Source organism: Garra rufa, chromosome 23, assembly GCF_049309525.1.
Source record: "Garra rufa chromosome 23, GarRuf1.0, whole genome shotgun sequence".
Taxonomy (NCBI): domain Eukaryota; kingdom Metazoa; phylum Chordata; class Actinopteri; order Cypriniformes; family Cyprinidae; genus Garra; species Garra rufa.
The window spans coordinates 10,670,753-10,688,374 of NC_133383.1; the positions used below are offsets into that span (position 1 = coordinate 10,670,753).

The 17,622-nt window shown below is 37.4% G+C and overlaps 2 protein-coding genes across 3 annotated transcripts; one reads left to right on the forward strand and one right to left on the reverse strand.

The window, feature by feature from the left end:
* Positions 1–3,528: 3,528 nt before the first annotated feature.
* On the reverse strand, positions 3,529–8,263 carry dcps (decapping enzyme, scavenger). The gene is made up of 6 exons (XM_073830092.1): positions 8,090–8,263; positions 6,982–7,132; positions 5,878–6,023; positions 5,669–5,782; positions 4,835–4,945; positions 3,529–3,877 (listed from the first exon to the last, which is right to left on the reverse strand). Exons 1-6 carry the CDS (start codon positions 8,255–8,257, stop codon positions 3,605–3,607), a joined length of 963 nt encoding a protein of 320 aa, XP_073686193.1. The 5' UTR covers positions 8,258–8,263; the 3' UTR covers positions 3,529–3,604.
* A 165-nt stretch (positions 8,264–8,428) lies between these two features.
* On the forward strand, positions 8,429–13,230 carry cry5 (cryptochrome circadian regulator 5). 2 transcript variants are annotated; one of them, XM_073830105.1, is made up of 11 exons: positions 8,429–8,494; positions 9,564–9,827; positions 9,908–10,102; positions 10,175–10,293; positions 10,361–10,515; positions 11,726–11,866; positions 11,954–12,121; positions 12,199–12,339; positions 12,434–12,585; positions 12,661–12,881; positions 12,963–13,230. In XM_073830105.1, the coding sequence occupies exons 2-11, from the start codon at positions 9,613–9,615 to the stop codon at positions 13,019–13,021; spliced, it is 1,566 nt and encodes a 521-aa protein (XP_073686206.1). In that variant the 5' UTR covers positions 8,429–8,494; positions 9,564–9,612; the 3' UTR covers positions 13,022–13,230. The 2 variants fall into 2 exon arrangements, with proteins under 2 accessions (XP_073686206.1, XP_073686207.1); XM_073830106.1 differs by having other exon boundaries at positions 8,433–8,494; positions 9,594–9,827.
* The last annotated feature ends 4,392 nt before the right edge of the window (positions 13,231–17,622 follow it).

Sequence of the window (17,622 nt, forward strand, 5' to 3'; positions counted from 1 at the left end):
TTTTAAACTTTTTTTGTTTAACAGCTAACTAAATTGGCATGTGAAAACATCTACTAGCTGCTGAAAAGCGGCTTAATTGTTTCACCAGACCACTGGCTGGTGGCCAGAAAAGTTCATACCTTGAGAACGGTCAAGTTCCATCACATTTAACTTCAACATGATTCATAAATATAACATACATTCTCATTACACTCCTATAACATTACGTTTCCATTTAATACGCCCAGTAAGTACATTAAAGATTATCTCTAAAAAATATATAATTTATAAAAAAAAAATAAAAAAAAAGCATTGTTCTGAACTGGAGAGCAGAGCGGAGTAATACATGGAGATGGAGTGGCTCCATCTGACAGCATCACTTGTGCGGCATAATAATATAATTGTTCTGGAGAGCCTCTGAACGGATATTTAAAAGCTCTTAAGGACTTTTACATTCTTCTCTGGAATTTTCTGTCTAAATATTGAATCCTGCTGCCAAACATATCACAGCAGATAAGTAATAAGACCTGGTAATTACTTGGAATTAATGAACATATAACAAGGAGCTGAATCCACATGAGTGGGAGCACACAAGTGATTCAGTTATAGTGACAACACTGAAATTAGCAGCGGCCAGATGCAAGAAAGCCCTTAAGGAAAGAAAGCAATTAGTTATAATTGTACCACTACTATTACTAAGGGATTTGTTGCAAGTGGCTTCAGGTGCATTTAAAGGGAAGAAAAAACATAAAGATGACAGAGTCTCTAACTTATAAATCATCTAAATACAAATCAAGTAGGCCGATCTGAATGTGAAGCTTTAAAGGAATGGTTCACCCAAAACTAAAAATGTAAAAATGTACACACCCTCAGGCCATCCAAGATGTGAAGCGAAAAGCTGCGTGTTTGTAAGAAATTAATCCATCAAGGCGTTTTAACTTTAAAATCTTGCTTCTGGCCAAAATATGACCCCATAATCCATAATAACAAGTCCATCCCTTGTTCCATAATTGTTTAGAACTCTTTTCTCTTGTAAACAGCGCTTGATCTGTGAAAATTTTTCTCTTGAAATAGACAACTTTTTCACTTGAAAAAGCAATAGGATAGAGGACTTACATTTTAGCCGGAAACAACAAACCCAAAAATAAATATAGCTGCAAGCAGCGATGACAGGCCCAAGCTGTCAGTGCAATCACCACCCCGATAACAATTTTGCTTCCCTAATGTCTTGAGATCATGTTGATCGAGTTTGGTGGCTATCAAAATTCAAAAAAAGTATAGAAAATTCCAGAGCATGCATTTTTCACAAAACCTTGAATAGCTGACTTCCTGTTAGGCGAAGCACGGACTGCCAGCACAAAAGTTGCTCAGCCCGATGAGGTCCACAGTGGTGTGAAAAAGTGTTGGCCCCCTTAATGATTTTTTATTTTTTTTGCATGTTTGTCACACTTAAATGTTTCAGATCATCAAACAAATTTCAATATTAATCAAAGATAACACAAGTAAACACAACATGCATTTTTTAAATGAAATGGTTTTTTTATGAAGGGAAAAAAAAATCCCCACATCATCCACAAATGGCGAAAACATGGAACAGTGGTGAACCTTCCCAGAAGTGTCCGGCCGACCAAAATTACCCCAAGAGCACAGTGACGACTCATCCAAGAGGCCACAAAAGACCCCACAACATCATCTACAGAACTGCAGGCCTCTCTAGCCTCAGTTAAGGTCAGTGTTTAAGACTCCACCATAAGAAAGAGACTGGGAAAATTGCCTGCATGGCAGAGTTCCAAGATGAAAACTGCTGCTGAGCAAAAATAACATAAAGGCTTGTCTCAGTTTTGCCAGAACACATCTTGATGATCCCCAAGACTTTTGAGAAAATACTCTGTGGACTGATGAGACAAAAGTTGAACTTTTTGGTAGGAGTGTGTCCCATTACATCTGGTGTAAAAGTAACAAAGCATTTCAGAAAAAGAACATCATACCAACAGTAAAATATGGTGGTGGTAATGTGATGGCCTGGGGCTGTTTTGCTGCTTCTGGACCTGGAAAACTTGCTGTGATAAATCGAACCATGAATTCTGCTGTCTACTAAAAAAATCCTGAAGGACAATGTCCAGCCATTTGTTCGTGACTTCAAGCTGAAGCGAACTTGGGTTCTGCAGCAGGACAATGATCCAAAACACACCAGCAAATCCACCTCTGAATGGCTGAAGAAAAACAAAATGAAGACTTTGGAGTGGCCTAGTCAAAGTCCTGACCTGAATCCTATTGAGATGCTGTGGCATGACCTTAAAAAGGCGGTTCATGCTCAAACTCTCCAATGTGGCTGAATTACAACAATTATGCCAAGATGAGTGGGACAAAATTCCTGCACAGCTCTGTAACAGACTCATTGCAAGTTATCGCAAATGCTTGATTGCAGTTGTTGCTGCTAAGGGTGGCCCAACTAGTTAAGTTTAGGGAGCAAACACTTTTTCACACAGGGTCATGTAGTTTTGGATTTTGTTTTCCCTTCGTAATAAACTTCATTCAAAAACTGTTTTCTTGTTAATCTTTGATTAATACTTATTATTGATTAATACTGTTTGATTATCTGAAACATTTAAGTGTGACAAACATGCAAAAAAATAAAAAACAGGAAGGGGGCCAACACTTTTTCACACCACTGTATGTGTATGAATTTTGATAACTGTAGGTCAACCGGTGTGCACAACAGAGCCCTCAAGTCACCTTTTTTAAGGCTGTGCCATATGGCTAATGAGGTCCAAACGGACCAAAAACTCAGTAGTCATCCAAAGACTTTTTCTACAAAAACAGGCCAAAATACAGATTAGGACAAGAAGTAGCTCATGACAATTTTCATTTCCAGGTGAAAAGAGTATTACCTGAGCTGATATCCCAACAGAAATAAATCGTCTTTGGTGAACAGAGGGCATTGTAAGACTTTGATTGTGTAATGTAAAGCACGGAAATGTGTTGAACCACATAAGCAAGCAGCACACAAACAAACTTTGAACAGTCGTTTTTTTTTTTTTTTCTTCTTCTTCAGGGGAGTTTTGTTTTTTCTGCTTGTCTAGCCCTGGATTTACAATGAGCTCTGAAGCAAACAACTATGTTTGTTAAAAAAAAAAAAAAAAAAATCTATGCAGCTGAACTTTGGAGAGTAAAAACAGCATCAGTTATGTTGCACTCATAATATTTTACTCTTCATCCGTCTTGGACTAATATTAAACCAGTAGGTTTCGCTCATTTCTTCAGAAGATTTAAAAACAGCACAGGAGCTTCGTTGTGGCCCGCTGCTCTGTCAGTCACAGCCAAATCTCTTCAAAGGACCCCTAAAACCTCAAAGAATAAGGCCTGGGGCCCCACTGGCTCAAATTCTGCTTTAAAATGAAGTTCCACGTCGCACCACACACAGGTGCACAGCCTGACGAAACAATTGGAGTTTTGGGTGATGAATCTGGGTTAAAGTCACATGATCAACCACAGCATGAAAAACAGACAAAACACAACCAAACTACTTAAAAACAATCAGTACTTTAATAAAAATGCCGTTGATGACCAAATCTAACCGTGTACAGGTACTTATTATAAGGTAAAAAAAAAAAATTCCCAAAAATCAGGTCTTGAGTTTCCCAGCCTCTTTGAACCTGGCGAGCAAACCATCATCGGCCCGCAGCGGGAACGCCAGGCTGCGGTTGTAATAGAAACTGGAATCTGCCTGCAAGTTCTGAATGACATCGGAAAGCAAGTGGGCTCTTTCCACTCCACAACCTGGAGCGTCATACTCCAGAGAGGTGAAATGGACGTGGAGGTGATAGTAGGACGGCTGATAGTGGAGATACACGCGCAGTTTGCTCGGAGGGACACCGTATTGCTGCCGAATGGCATCCTGTGGATATAGACAAGACTTGAATTTAAATTTGAAGCCTCACAAATGTACTTTTCAGTAGGGATTTTGAATTGAGATTGCAACATGTTGCAGGTTGGAATCGAACCAGGGTTTTCCAAAGGATCACCACAGCTCAATATACCTAATGCATATGTGGTAACCACTGCACCACATGCTTTTAAAAAGCAAGCAGACACAGTGGACAAGCAGACAAAGAGTGGTTTACATGTTCAGATCAACAGTGACATCTAGTGGACAACAGCTCCACAACTATTTCTTGTGAAGAAATTAATTTGCACACTCAAAAAAAAAAGTAACAAACAAACAGTTCTCACTCACAATTAATTTGATAGAAATTACATGTAACAATCACATTCGAAGTAGAAAAACTGAGATTGAAAACAATCTGAAAACAGATTGCATGAATCTATTTATAACATTAAAACAGTCAAACCAAAAAACATTTAGACAGCAGATATCATTTTTGATTTTTTTTTTACTAGTGGGTGCAGGACACTATATTTTGTTTATGTAAGTGAGGATAGCAAAATAAAGTAAACTGTGACGTATTATACCCAAAAATTCTTCATACAGTGGACTACCAGTAAACTCTGGGACATTTTGACCTGACCATGTTTTGTTACATACCTTTCTTTCAAAGTTATCTAACATTATCAAGATGAATTTGTTCCAACAGTTTAAATCTTGAGTTCTTACCATATTACCATTTTTCTGTGATAATGTGAGAAATGTTGAAGTTGTCTGAATAAATAGTGGTTTGACTGTAATTCATTGTGATTATCAGGATGAACTTGTTCTGACAGTTTAACTCTTGAGTTCTTGTCATATTTTATTACGATTTTCTAAATTCCAGCAAATAAACTATGATAATGTGAGAAATGTTGAAGATGTCTGAATACATTTTGGTTTGACTATACAGGACTATTCATAACTTACCTCTCCTTTACTGCGAATGTTTTTGAGTAAAGGCAGATGCTCTGATGTAAGATCCCTTAAACTTTTTACATCCCTCCGGTGGACGATAGCAAGCAAATACAGGTCTTGCAGCTGGAGAGGAAAGGAAACATTTATTGTTTTTTTACTGGCCTTTTACTGACTCTTAAAGGGGTCATTGGATGCAAAACTCACATTTACATGTTGTTTGAACATTAATGTGTGAGGGCAGTCTGTGTACACAACCGTCCGACAAGGATAAAAATCCACCCAGTGATATTTTTTTAATCTTTAAAAGCAATATCGACTTTTCAAAATCAGGTAATTCTCAGTTTCTTGTTGGTGCGACGACACACAGACAGAGGCCGCTCCCATGATAGTTGATTGACACGAGCGCCTTACCTTAGACCCGCCTTCGCCAAAACAAACCGACTCCGATCACCATTGTGTCAACTCCGGTGCAGGGGAAGACAAGAATGTCTCTGACTGAGCGTTTTTGTTAAGCATCTTTGCAAACGGCCTTTCTTAATAATGTGCTTGTTGGCAAGTTTCACCGCTAAACACGGCTAAAGTAAACATTGCGGCTCATAATCCCACATCAGAGAGGGGCGGGGCGAGCAGAGCTCATTTGCATTTAAAGGGACAATGCAATAAAATGAGTTGATTTTTTTGCAGAGCTGATTTTGACAAGGTAAAGGGGTGTTTTTTTATACTACTGAGAATTTGTAACCAAAGTATATTATACACTTTTCATTAAGACCCTAAAGAATCATATGAACTTGTAGAAAATGGGAATCCGATGACCCCTTTAAATATTATTCCAACCACTAGATTTACCTGCTTTTTATCCCACTTGAAATCAGGCGACAGAATAAATCCAATATCGGGGTCTGGATCCTCGAAAACAATCCGATCAGCCTCGGCTTTCTTCTCCAATACGTTGTGCACCCACTGAAACCAAAATGAAACATGCGCAGTGCGGTTATATACTTCATATAGGAAAGAGACGCACTGAAACGAAGGGTCATAGGTCAGTGAAGCCTCACCTGCAAACTGAAGCTCTGGCTGTTGATGTATGGAAGGGTGAGGTTACGATAATCTTCTCCGGATTCTTCCACCAGAAAAACCTCCTGTTGCAAATACTTCTTAATATGCTTCTCTGTGGCAGGGCACACCAATGTCGTTTTGATTTCTGTTGTGGACAATTTCATGGTCTTAATCTTCAAATATATTTTTGGTTTAAAGGAGTTCACTTCCAGAATAAAATTTACAGATAATTTACTCACCCCATGTCGTCCAAGATGTTTTTGTCTTTCTTTCTTCAGTCGCAAAGAAATTAGGTTTTTTCTAGAAAAACATTCCAGGATTTTTCTCCATATAGTGGACTTCTATGGTGGCCAATGGGTTCTACATGATCCCAGCTGAGGAATAAGGGTCTTATCTAGGGAAATGGTCATTGTCTTTAGAAAAATTTACATTTATATACTTTTTAACCACAAATGCTCGACTTGCACTAGGTCTGTGACACGCGTATTCACACAATACGTAATTACATTGGAAAAGTTATGCGTGGTTAGTTCTTCATCAGCATACTTTGGTTCAAAAAAGTGGTTAGGGCAATAAACTCGGCCACATTTTCTCCCCCAACTTCAAAATGGCCCAACATTGTTGTTTTACATTTTTTGTAAAGGGCGTTTGTCTTTCTTTGCATGTTCGCTTTGAAGCTGCATTGAAACTGCAATTTGGACCTTTAAACTAATGGCCACCATTGAAGTCCACTATATGGAGAAAAATCCTGGAATGTTTTCCTCAAAAAACATTATTTCTTTGTGACTGAAGAAAGAAAGACATGAACATCTTGGATGATATGGGGGTGAGTAAATCTGGAAATGTATATTCTGGAAGAGAACTTCTCCTTTAATGCGTGATAGTGTGGATTTTGTATGTTGCATATGATGGAGTTGAATGAGCTTTGGGCTTTCAATAAACAGTCGTGCAACTTTTAAACTTTTTTTTGAAGAAACTTGCTTTGAAGGTAATGACAGCAGTATTAAGGGCAATGATTTTTCATTACAAAAATTAGAAATTGTGCATAAATACCAAATAAATCGAATATGCTGGTGAAAACATATCTTGTGATGTGATCCTACCGTTCAGGTGTGCAGGTGCCTGCAGCTGGTAGGTGCTGTACACATCATTCTTCATCTCCAGCTTTAGCTGACTGTTCTTCAGCAACTCAGACAGTGTGTCCTGTCTGAAGGGAGTTTTTTCCAGGATAACAACAGCATCTTGATCCTTCACCTAGAAAACACAACATAACTCAGCAACTGCAGGTCATTGTAACATTCCTATAAATTAACTAGTATATTTTTAAATTTCAATAGTACTGACTTTTTTTATTTCAATAACTTCACTGGCTCAAATCATTGCATAGGTTTTCCCTTTTGGAGCATCAGTGAGTGTTTGAACCTTTTGTAACAGTTGCATATGAGTCCCTCAGTTGTCCTCAGTGTGAAAAGATGGATCTCAAAATCATACAGTCATTGTTGGAAAGGGTTCAAATAGACAAAAATGCTGAAAAACCAAAGAAATTGTGGGACTTGAAGGATTTTTCTGAAGAAAAGCAGGCAGTTCAACTGTTCAGGACAAACAAGGGACTCATGAACAACTATCACTAAACAAAATAACAAAACAAAAAAACACAGCTGTGGATCATTCAGGTAACAACACATGATTAAGAATCAAGTGTATGTAAACATTTGAAGAGGTTATTTTCATAATTTCAACTATTGTTTTCTCTTGTGGACTATATGTAAATATCTTTTATGTGAAATATCTTATTCAGGTCGGTACTACATAAAAAGAATTACATGCATTTTGTATGATCCCTCTTATTTTTGGTAAAATAATTAACATTTTGAAGATTCTGCAAAGTGTATATAAACTTTTGACCTCAACTGTATATATAAATAAGTACTAACGTTATATGGGAAAATGGGAAAGGACACAATAAACTTAAAGTAACGTTACTATTACCTAATACTTGCTAGTAAAACTGTAACTTTGATAGTTTTACGGTTTCTGGACCAGTCGTTAGTTACAGAGAAGTACTCAAATGTAATGAGTAGTATCCAGTGAACTGTAAACGGATAATATAGTAGTCACTACTGGTTCACTAAAAAAAATACATAAGTTAGTAAATAAAATATGGTAGTTCGTGATTTCCAGAGTGATTTGTGCTCTCTTCTCCACACGTACTTTCCCCTGAATGAAGATAATCTTCTCCCGCGCACCGTCGCGCAGAATTCGGGTGATTTCGAAGTCCGAGACCGGGCTACCGGATGACAGCACTCCCACGTCCCCGCAATCATTCTCCGCATCAGTTTTCAGTCTTTTTGTCGGGCTCCCGTTCTCGCTTTCCGCCATGATTCAGCCCGCTGAACAGCAACCAATCAGGATTCACCCAGCTAAACACACGGGACAAAATAAAGCCCTGCGCATGTCTCACCGACTGCATCCTGATTGGTTAGCTTGGATGTGCCTTTGCATGTAAACAGTCTCTGATTGGCCGAGCTTGTGAGACACGTGCACGTAGCACATCTTTTGTAACGTTGGGGAAATCGTTACAAAACGCAGAACAGAATTCACGTAATCAGCAAACTCGTAAGTACTGCTAATTATTTGATTTATTAAAATAACTATAGAGTATTTAGTGTTAAGTTATATTGCACTGTTATCTCAGAATGTGTGCATTTGGTTCCAGAGACTTTAAACGCAACCAGAGAAAGGGAAAATTAATACTGCCGAATTAAAAAGCTATTTTTGTACTGGCGCAGTTTTGAATCCCATTGATTGCAATATTATTATTAATAATAACAGTGTCATTTATTAACAAGATGAGGCGGCATTAGATTTATTTTCATTCATTCATTTTAATGTATCACTACACAGTTCAACTAGTACTTTTAAAGCGATTGTATACTCATGTTGCAGTAGGATACTGAATATTCACATTATGAATTATATACGAAACGTGTCAATTTTTTAAAAATGAGATTTAGACATCATCTGAAAGCTGAATAAATACGCTTTGATGTATGGTTTATTAGGATAGGACAATATTTGGATGAGATACAACCATTTGAATCTGGAATCTGAGGGTGATAAAAAAAATCAAATTACTGAGAAAATCGCCTTTAAAGTTATCCACATGAAGCAATGCATATTACTAATCAAAAATTAAGTTTTTTATATATTTACAGTAAGAAATTAACAAAATATCTTCATGGAACATGATGCATAATATCCTAATGATTTTTTGCATGAAAGAGAAATCTGTCATTTTGACCCATACAATTTATTTTTCACAATTGCTACAAGTATATCCTGTGCTACTTAAGACTGGTTTTCTTCGTATCTAATCTTCTTATAAGTTAATAATTGTTAATAGAAACTGAAAAACAAGTGTGATATTTCAAAGTGAAAATGATTCAACTAATTTGAAAAATTATAGAGACTAATTTGAGATAGAATGGTTTAGTTTTATATTTAAACAATTAAATTTAAATCAATTTTGGGGAAAGGAAAGGAAATTGTAACAAAATATAAAGCAAAAATACAAAATTATTGATATTAGTGTAAAAAACAACAACATAGCCTACAAAAACACTCCTAGTGAACATTTGTGTTGTTGGGTTTTGTGTTAAAGTACTATTTATACTAATTTTTCCAGTGTCCTTTTTATCCGTCTACCCGTGTGGAGGTCTGCGCATCCCAAAACCATGAGCCATAACTCCATTCACTGGTTTCGCAAGGGGCTGCGTTTGCATGATAATCCTGCTCTGCTCGCTGCCCTGAAAGACTGTAGACACATCTACCCCCTGTTCCTGCTGGACCCCTGGTACCCCAACAACACTCACATCGGCATTAACCGATGGAGATTTCTGATAGAAGCTCTCAAAGACCTCGACTCCAGTCTGAAGAAACTCAACTCCAGGTAGGGATGGGAACGGAAGATGAGGTGGAAGTTTGAGCTGAGGGTTTGTTTATGTAATTTCTTATTTCTTATACCTCTAGGCTGTTTGTTGTCAGTGGGCCGCCTGCAGAGGTCCTTCCAAAGCTCTTTGAGAAATGGAAGATCACTCGGTTGACGTTTGAGGTTGATACGGAGCCGTACAGTCAGAGCAGAGACAAGGAGGTCATGAAGCTGGCCGAGGAAAATGGTGTGGAAGTTATCCCGAAGATTTCTCACACTCTCTACAACATCGACAGGTAATATTTTCAAATTTGTAAATCATATAGAAATTTTACACAGAAAATACTCACGTGCATTTTCTACGACAGAATTATCGAAGAGAACAACGGCAAGCCTCCCATGACTTACGTCCGCTTCCAGAGTGTGGTGAATGCCATTGGTTCTCCTAAAAAACCTGTTCCTGCTCCAACCAAAGAGGACTTGAAAGGTATCCAGATGTCTTTTTGGACATCATGCTGAATGAGACAAGATTGTAATGCCTCTTTCTCTGGAAGGTGTGTCTACTCCAATTTTTGAGGACCATGAAGAGGAGTTTAGGATTCCAACTCTTGAAGATCTTGGACTGGATACATCTTCTTTAGGACCAGATCTGTTCCCAGGGGGTGAACAGGAAGCTCTCCGCAGACTGGATGAACACATGGAAAGAACGGTACATGCCCCAATACATTTTTGTGCATTAACAGCTTAAATATAAAAAGCCTGACATAAAGTAGTAGTCAAAATTATTTGTTTTTACCAAACTGTAAATTTGAACTTTAGACTACATATATAGTTCAGGTCAAACGTTTACATACACCTTGGAGAATCTGCAAAATGTTAATTATTTTACCAAAATGCATGGTAGTTTTTTTAAGTACTGACCTTAATAACATTTCACATAAAGACGTTTACAATATAGTCCACAAGAGAAAATATTCGTTGAATTTATAAAAATGACCCTGTTCAAAAGTTTACATTCACTTGAGTCTTGATTATTCATGAGTCCCTTGTTTGTCCTGAACAGTTAAACTGCCCGAGTGCCGGTTGTTCTTCAGAAAAATCCTTCAGAACCTACAAATTCTTTGTTTTTTTTCTAGCATTTTTATGTATTTGAAGTTTTGAACCCTTTCCAACAATGACTGTATGATTTTAAGATCCAACTTTTCACACTGAGGACAACTGAGGGACTCGTATGCAACTATTAGAGAAGGTTCAAATGCTCACTGATGCTCCAGAAAGAAAAATGATGCATTAGAAGCCGGGGGTGAAAACTTTTGAATTTGAAGATCAGGGCAAATTTAACTTATTTTGTCTTCTGGGAAACATGTAAGTATCTTTTGTAACTTCTGAAGGGCAGTACTAAATGAAAAAAAAAAAATGATACTTAGGCAAAATAAGAAAAATGTACACATCTTCATTGTGTTCAAAAGTTTACACCCTCAGCTCTTAATGCATCGTTTTTCCTTCTGGAGCATCAGTGAGCATTTGAACCTTTTGTAATAGTTGCATATGAGGCCCTCAGTTGTCCAGAGTGTGAAAAGATGGATCTCAAAATCATACAGTCATTGCTGGAAAGTGTTCAAATACACAAAAATGCTAGAAAAAACAAAGAATTTGTGGGACCTGAAGGACTTTTCTGAAGAACACCAGGTAGTTTAACTGTTCAAGACAAACAATACATCATAAAATGCATTGCTATGGATGCAATAAATACCTCCAATACATGCTGTATAGTTTATATAGACATTGTCAACCATTTTACATCAATAAATTTAACGTTTAAGCATAAGTAGCTTAAATCAAGCAAATGTTAATGCTAAAAATGATAATACTAAAAGCCTTATCCTTTACCAGAAAAGATTGATTTTGTCTTTTTGCAGGCGTGGGTGTGCAAGTTTGAAAAACCAAAGACGTCCCCCAACTCCATTATCCCCAGCACCACCGTCCTGAGCCCCTACATCCGATTCGGCTGCTTGTCTGCACGCACCTTCTGGTGGAGACTCGCAGACGTGTATAGAGGAGTACGTCAGACGTCTTATTTGAGCCACAAGCAGCTGTTTAACAGTTCAAGATCCTTGTGTGGCTAACAGCGTTGTTGCCTCTTGCAGAAGCAGCACTCTGAACCTCCGGTCTCCCTGCATGGCCAGCTGCTGTGGAGAGAGTTCTTCTACACGACCGCCGTCGGGATCCCAAACTTCAACCGAATGGAGGGCAACCCTCACTGCGTGCAAGTGGACTGGGACAACAATCCCGAGCACCTGGCTGCATGGAGAGAGGTAAAGTGAGTTTTTTTTGTGTTTGTTGAATGGATTAAAATCACAGTGATACAGAAGATACGCATGTGTGATTTCAGGCTCGGACCGGATTCCCGTTTATTGACGCTATCATGACACAATTGCGCCAGGAGGGCTGGATCCATCATCTGGCCCGGCATGCAGTCGCCTGTTTCCTGACTCGAGGAGACTTGTGGATAAGCTGGGAGGAGGGACAGAAGGTTTGTGTTTTGCCCATTTACCTGCTACTGTATTTTACACAGATCAAAAATATAATCACTGACCTGCTGTGTTTCTGCTTACGGCTATCTGAAGGTATTTGAGGAGCTGCTGCTGGATGCTGATTGGTCGTTAAATGCTGGAAACTGGCAGTGGCTCTCAGCCAGCGCGTTCTTCCATCAGTTCTTCAGGGTGTACTCTCCTATCGCCTTCGGAAAGAAAACCGACAAATATGGAGATTACATTAAGTTAGTTAGTTTTTTAAAATCTGTTTCAGTATAAAAGTATCTGTGAAACAAGTACTTACGAAATTTTTTATTTAGGAAATACCTTCCAGTGCTGAAGAAATTCCCTGTTGAGTACATATACGAGCCCTGGAAAGCTCCTCGGAGCATTCAGGAGAGAGCAGGGTGCGTTGTAGGAAAAGATTACCCTCGTCCTATTGTGGAGCATGAGGTTGTGCATAAAAAGAATATTCAGAGAATGAAAGCAGCATATGCAAAACGCTCTCCAGAGGGCAAAGATGACAAAACCACTACCAAAGGTAATTAGACTTAAAATGATTATTTACGTATACCAATTTTATGGGTTTTGATTGATTTTGATTCTTGTTTTGTCTGTGCAGGTATAAAACGCAAAGCACCATCTATCATGGACATGTTTGAGAAAAAGGCGAAAAGATGAATTTGTTCTCTCTCATCCTGAATAGTTGTATACTGAGTTCCTCTGTGGGTCAATTAGGCTTTTTTTTATTCTTCTTTATAACTCTGATACATATATATTTAATGTACACATATAGGTGAGCTTGTTTTGCACTTTTAAATTTAAATTGCTTTTTGGATGCTGTATGTGCACTTTAAAAAATTAAATAAAATTGATTTTCTGCAAAAAAATGTTTCCCCTGATGCTCCCAACTTTATTATGGGGGACTTTAATCATTGCTCGTTGAAACACTCTCTGCGAAATTTTCAACAGTATGTTACTTGTGCAACACGATTTAACAAGACTTTGGACTTGTGTTATGGTTCTGTTAGAGGTGCATACAAGTCTATTAGTAATACACCTTTGGGACCATCTGATCATAATGTTGTACTTTTAATTCCTGTGTATAAAACAGTTTTAAAAAGGTATAGGGCTGAAAACAAGTCTATTAAGCAATGGTCTGCAGATTCTTCTTTAGCTCTGCAAAGATGTTTTGAATGTACGAATTGGGAGGTTTTTGAGAATTCATGTTCTGATATTGATGAATTAACAGATGTGGTAAGCAATTATATAGATTTTTGTGAGGATATGCTTGTCCCTCAAAAAATTGTACAAACATTCGCTAATACAAAGCCATGGATAACTAAATCTATAAAGTCCCTTATAATTGAAAGAAATAAGGCATTTCATGCAGGTGACAAATAAAGTATTAAATCAGGAGAGCCAAAGCTAGATATAAGGAGAAAGTTGAGGGAGATTTAGGAAGTAATAGACTTGGCTCTGCCTGGGAGAGTATGCATACTATAACTGGATCTAAGAGTAAAAGAAATGCCCCTATAAAATTAGTGGGCTATCAATCCGACATACAGTTGGCACAAGAATTGAATATGTTTTATACTAGATTTGATAAGGAGGATTTTATTACTGAAATGAATGTGCTTAGAAACGAGATTGTGGGTAATATGGATTATACATTTTTTAATCAGCAGGATGTCATAGATGCTTTTAAAAAGAGTAAGGTGGGAAAATCCTCTGGACCAGATAAGATTGGAGGACGTTTACTTAAAACATGTGCGGAGCACTTGGGTCCGGTTTTTTATAATATATTCCAAAAGTCGCTTTACTTTCAAAAAATCCCTAAGTTATGGAAGGAAGCTATAGTGGTGCCTGTAGGGAAGATAAGTTATCCTAAGACTCTAAATGATTTTCGACCTGTTTCTTTGACATCATTGGTAATGAAATGTTTTGAGAAATTTGTTAGGGATGAACTTTTATTGAAAACTCAAAGCCTTTTAGATCCGTTGCAGTTTGCTTACCAGGCCAGAGGGGGAGTTGAGGATGCCTCATCTACCCTGTTAAATATGATTATAAAACATCTTGAGGGAAATAAAACCCATGTTAGATTACTTTTTGTGGATTTTTCTTCAGCCTTTAACACTATCCAGCCTCATGTTTTAATAAAGAAATTAATTTCTTTGTTTAATTTAGACTTAAAGATGGTGGGATGGTTATTAGATTTTTTAAGTGATAGAAGGCAGAGAGTGAGAGTAAACAGCTCTTTCTCGGATACTCTTACTACATCTACAGGTTCTCCTCAAGGGTGTGTTCTCTCACCTTTGCTTTATATTTTATATACCAACGATTGTGTGAGTAAAGACACTGATAGGTTCCTTTTAAAATTTGCAGATGATACTGTTATTGTTAGCCTGCTGACTAAGGAAGAGAATTGTCATGGGTCAGTGGTGAATGGTTTTATGACATGGTGTGACAGTGCTTTTTTACAAGTAAACATGGAAAAGACAAGAGATATGGTAATTGATTTTAGATCTAGTCCTTCAGTTCCTCAACCTACTAGCTTGAAGGGTAAAATTGTGGAATGGGCTAGTAGTTATAAGCAGGGCTTAAAAACGAAAAAAAAATCCATTCGGTTCACTCCGAGCAGAATCGATATTATAACGTTTCTGTTCTTGCGTTCCTCATTAAACAATACGTTCCGAGAACGGTTTTCTAGAAAAAATACCGGTTAATAACGTTATTTTATTACACGGCGCGATAGATAGATAGATAGATAGATAGATAGATAGATAGATAGATAGATAGATAGATAGATAGATAGATAGATAGATAGATAGATAGATAGATAGATAGATAGTGCCTTTTAATAACATGTTTGGCATTATGTTTACAAATGATTCAACCAAATTCCGTGTTCGTGTCATCTGAACTTCTTGTCTTTAAAACCGAAAGTAAACGAGTTCACCTGAAGGGCGTAACTAGGGTTTGAAAATTAGTGAGGTCCGAAGTAAGGTTGAGAAACACCGCTTTAATTAATGTTTTTTTGATGACTTAACGTTGACTAAAGAGCATGAGACGTCTTCCTGCTGGCCAGTAACGGTAACGTTATTTGTCATAGTAGCCTATTTCATTCTGTAACAAACAGATTTGTATTATGCTATTGTTTTTGATAGTGTTATACATTTCTTTCAGATATTAACGATGATCGCTGCGTTTGTCTTACCGATTGTGTTATCTTCCTGTCAGCAATTAAGTTACAGATTGTCTAAAAGATTTTTTTTATGAATGTACAATGTTGCCGGATATTGCTACGAAAAACAAGCAATTACAAAAATAAAGAAAAAGATATCCGAAATAAGTTCAAAGCTTGTGTTTTGTAAATAAGATTATTATATCAGTAACACTAATGTTCAACTTTCCACTTTATAAACGTCCCAAAGTGTCACAATAAATTGGAAAAATGAGTCAAAATACACGTATAATAGGTGGATCTGGCAACAAACGGAGGCTGCACACGCGCTCTCACTCAACGCGCTCTCAAGCCTCGTTCACTGCGCTAGCTTCTCGCATCAACATGAATTGCAAACACTCATGTGATATGAGGTGGTTTAAACGGCTAAATAATCATTCAGAGAGCTTGGCATTTTATTTTTGAATATACAAAAATGACCGAGGTCCGGACCTCGGTGACCTCATAGCTGGCTACGGCATATTCCTTACCTAATATAGCCAATTATAGGCTATTTTCACTCAAACAAAACAGAACTCCAGATAGTTATGCTTTTACATTTAATGCATAAAAGCAAAAGAAAACGTAATGCATAATTTTAACTACAAGTTTTAATTAGGCTACAATAACTTAAATCTAAACATACCTTTGCACATGAAACAGCAGGTGCTCGTCGCATCAGAAAGGGCTCTGCTTATGTCTGCTTCGCGGGCATTTCACGGTGTATGCGTCACCGTCGCATTTGCGCACACAATTTGAATTCATGTTTTTGGTCTGCCAAATTGATATAATAAAGAGAACGATAAAAATAACGTTATTAACCGGTTAATTTGGAATTTCTGTTTCCGTTTCTGTTCAGAACGATTAAAATTGATTTTGTTTTCGTTTTTGTTTTTGTTCCTGTTCAATGTCATTTGTTTTCGTTTTTCGTTTTCGTTCCTTGAACCGGTTCAGAGCCCTGAGTATCTTGGTCTTATTATTGATAATAGATTGCGTTTTGATACTCATGTTGAGGCAGTATGCAAGAAAGGCCAGCAACGGTTACACTGTCTTCGGAGGCTTTCTACATTTAATATTAGTAGGACTCTTGTGACCATGTATTATAAATCTTATATTGAATCTGTACTTTGCTTCTCTATATGCTGTTGGTTCGGAAATGTAAATGTTAAACACCGGAACTCATTGAATGCCATTGTTAAGCAAGGTAGTAAGATTATTGGTATTAAGCAGACTGGGTTATTAGACTGCTTTGAACGGGCTGTTTTACAGAAAGCTAAAGCTATTCTTGCAGATTATACTCATCCACTGTTCCATGAGTTTAAAATGCTTCCTTCGGGCATACGTTATAGTATGCCTAAACATAAAAACAATCGGTAAGGACACTCTTTTATTCCTACGGCTGTAAGGCTTTTAAATTTGTAAGATGTTAGAGAATTGTGTTGTTATTTGTACTTTGTCTGTGTTTTTGTATGATGTTTACAACTTTTATGCTGCACCAATAATTGCCTTCTGGGCTTAAACTTGAACCTTGATAATTAAGTATCTATCTATCCACCCGCCTATCATCTGTCTGTCTGTCTGTCTGTCTGTCTGTCTATCCATCTATTCATCCGTCTATAATCTATCATTCTATCATTCTATTCATCCATCTTTCCATCTATCCATCTGTCTATCTATATATCTGTCCATCCATCTGTCTATCTATCCATCTATCTATCTGTCTATCATCTATCTATCCATCCATCTGTCTATCATCTATCTAGCCATCTGTCTGTCTATCTGTCTATCATCTATCAATCTGTCTGTCTATCCATCTATCTGTTTACCTATCCGTCTATCATCTATCCATCTGTCTATCTATCCATCCATCTATCTATTCATCTATCTGTCTGTCTGTCTATCTATCTATCTATCTATCTATCCATCTATAATCTATCCATCTGTCTATCTATTCATCTATCTGTCTATCTATCTATCTGTTTACCTATCCGTCTATCTATCTATCTATCTGTTTACCTATCCATCTATCATCTATCCATCTGTCTATCTATTCATCTAT

Excerpts from the sequence above, each read along its gene's own strand:
- dcps (XM_073830092.1), bottom strand. The coding sequence starts at position 8,257 with ATGGCGGAAAGCGAGAACGGGAGCCCGACAAAAAGACTGAAAACTGAT. Across the intron at positions 4,946-5,668 it reads TCAAGTGGGATAAAAAGCAG|CTGCAAGACCTGTATTTGCT; the intron begins GTAAATCTAGTG and ends TTTCCTCTCCAG. Across the intron at positions 3,878-4,834 it reads ACATTCGCAGTAAAGGAGAG|GATGCCATTCGGCAGCAATA; the intron begins GTAAGTTATGAA and ends CTATATCCACAG.
- cry5 (XM_073830105.1), top strand. The coding sequence starts at position 9,613 with ATGAGCCATAACTCCATTCACTGGTTTCGCAAGGGGCTGCGTTTGCAT. Across the intron at positions 9,828-9,907 it reads CTGAAGAAACTCAACTCCAG|GCTGTTTGTTGTCAGTGGGC; the intron begins GTAGGGATGGGA and ends TTATACCTCTAG. Across the intron at positions 10,103-10,174 it reads ACTCTCTACAACATCGACAG|AATTATCGAAGAGAACAACG; the intron begins GTAATATTTTCA and ends TTTCTACGACAG.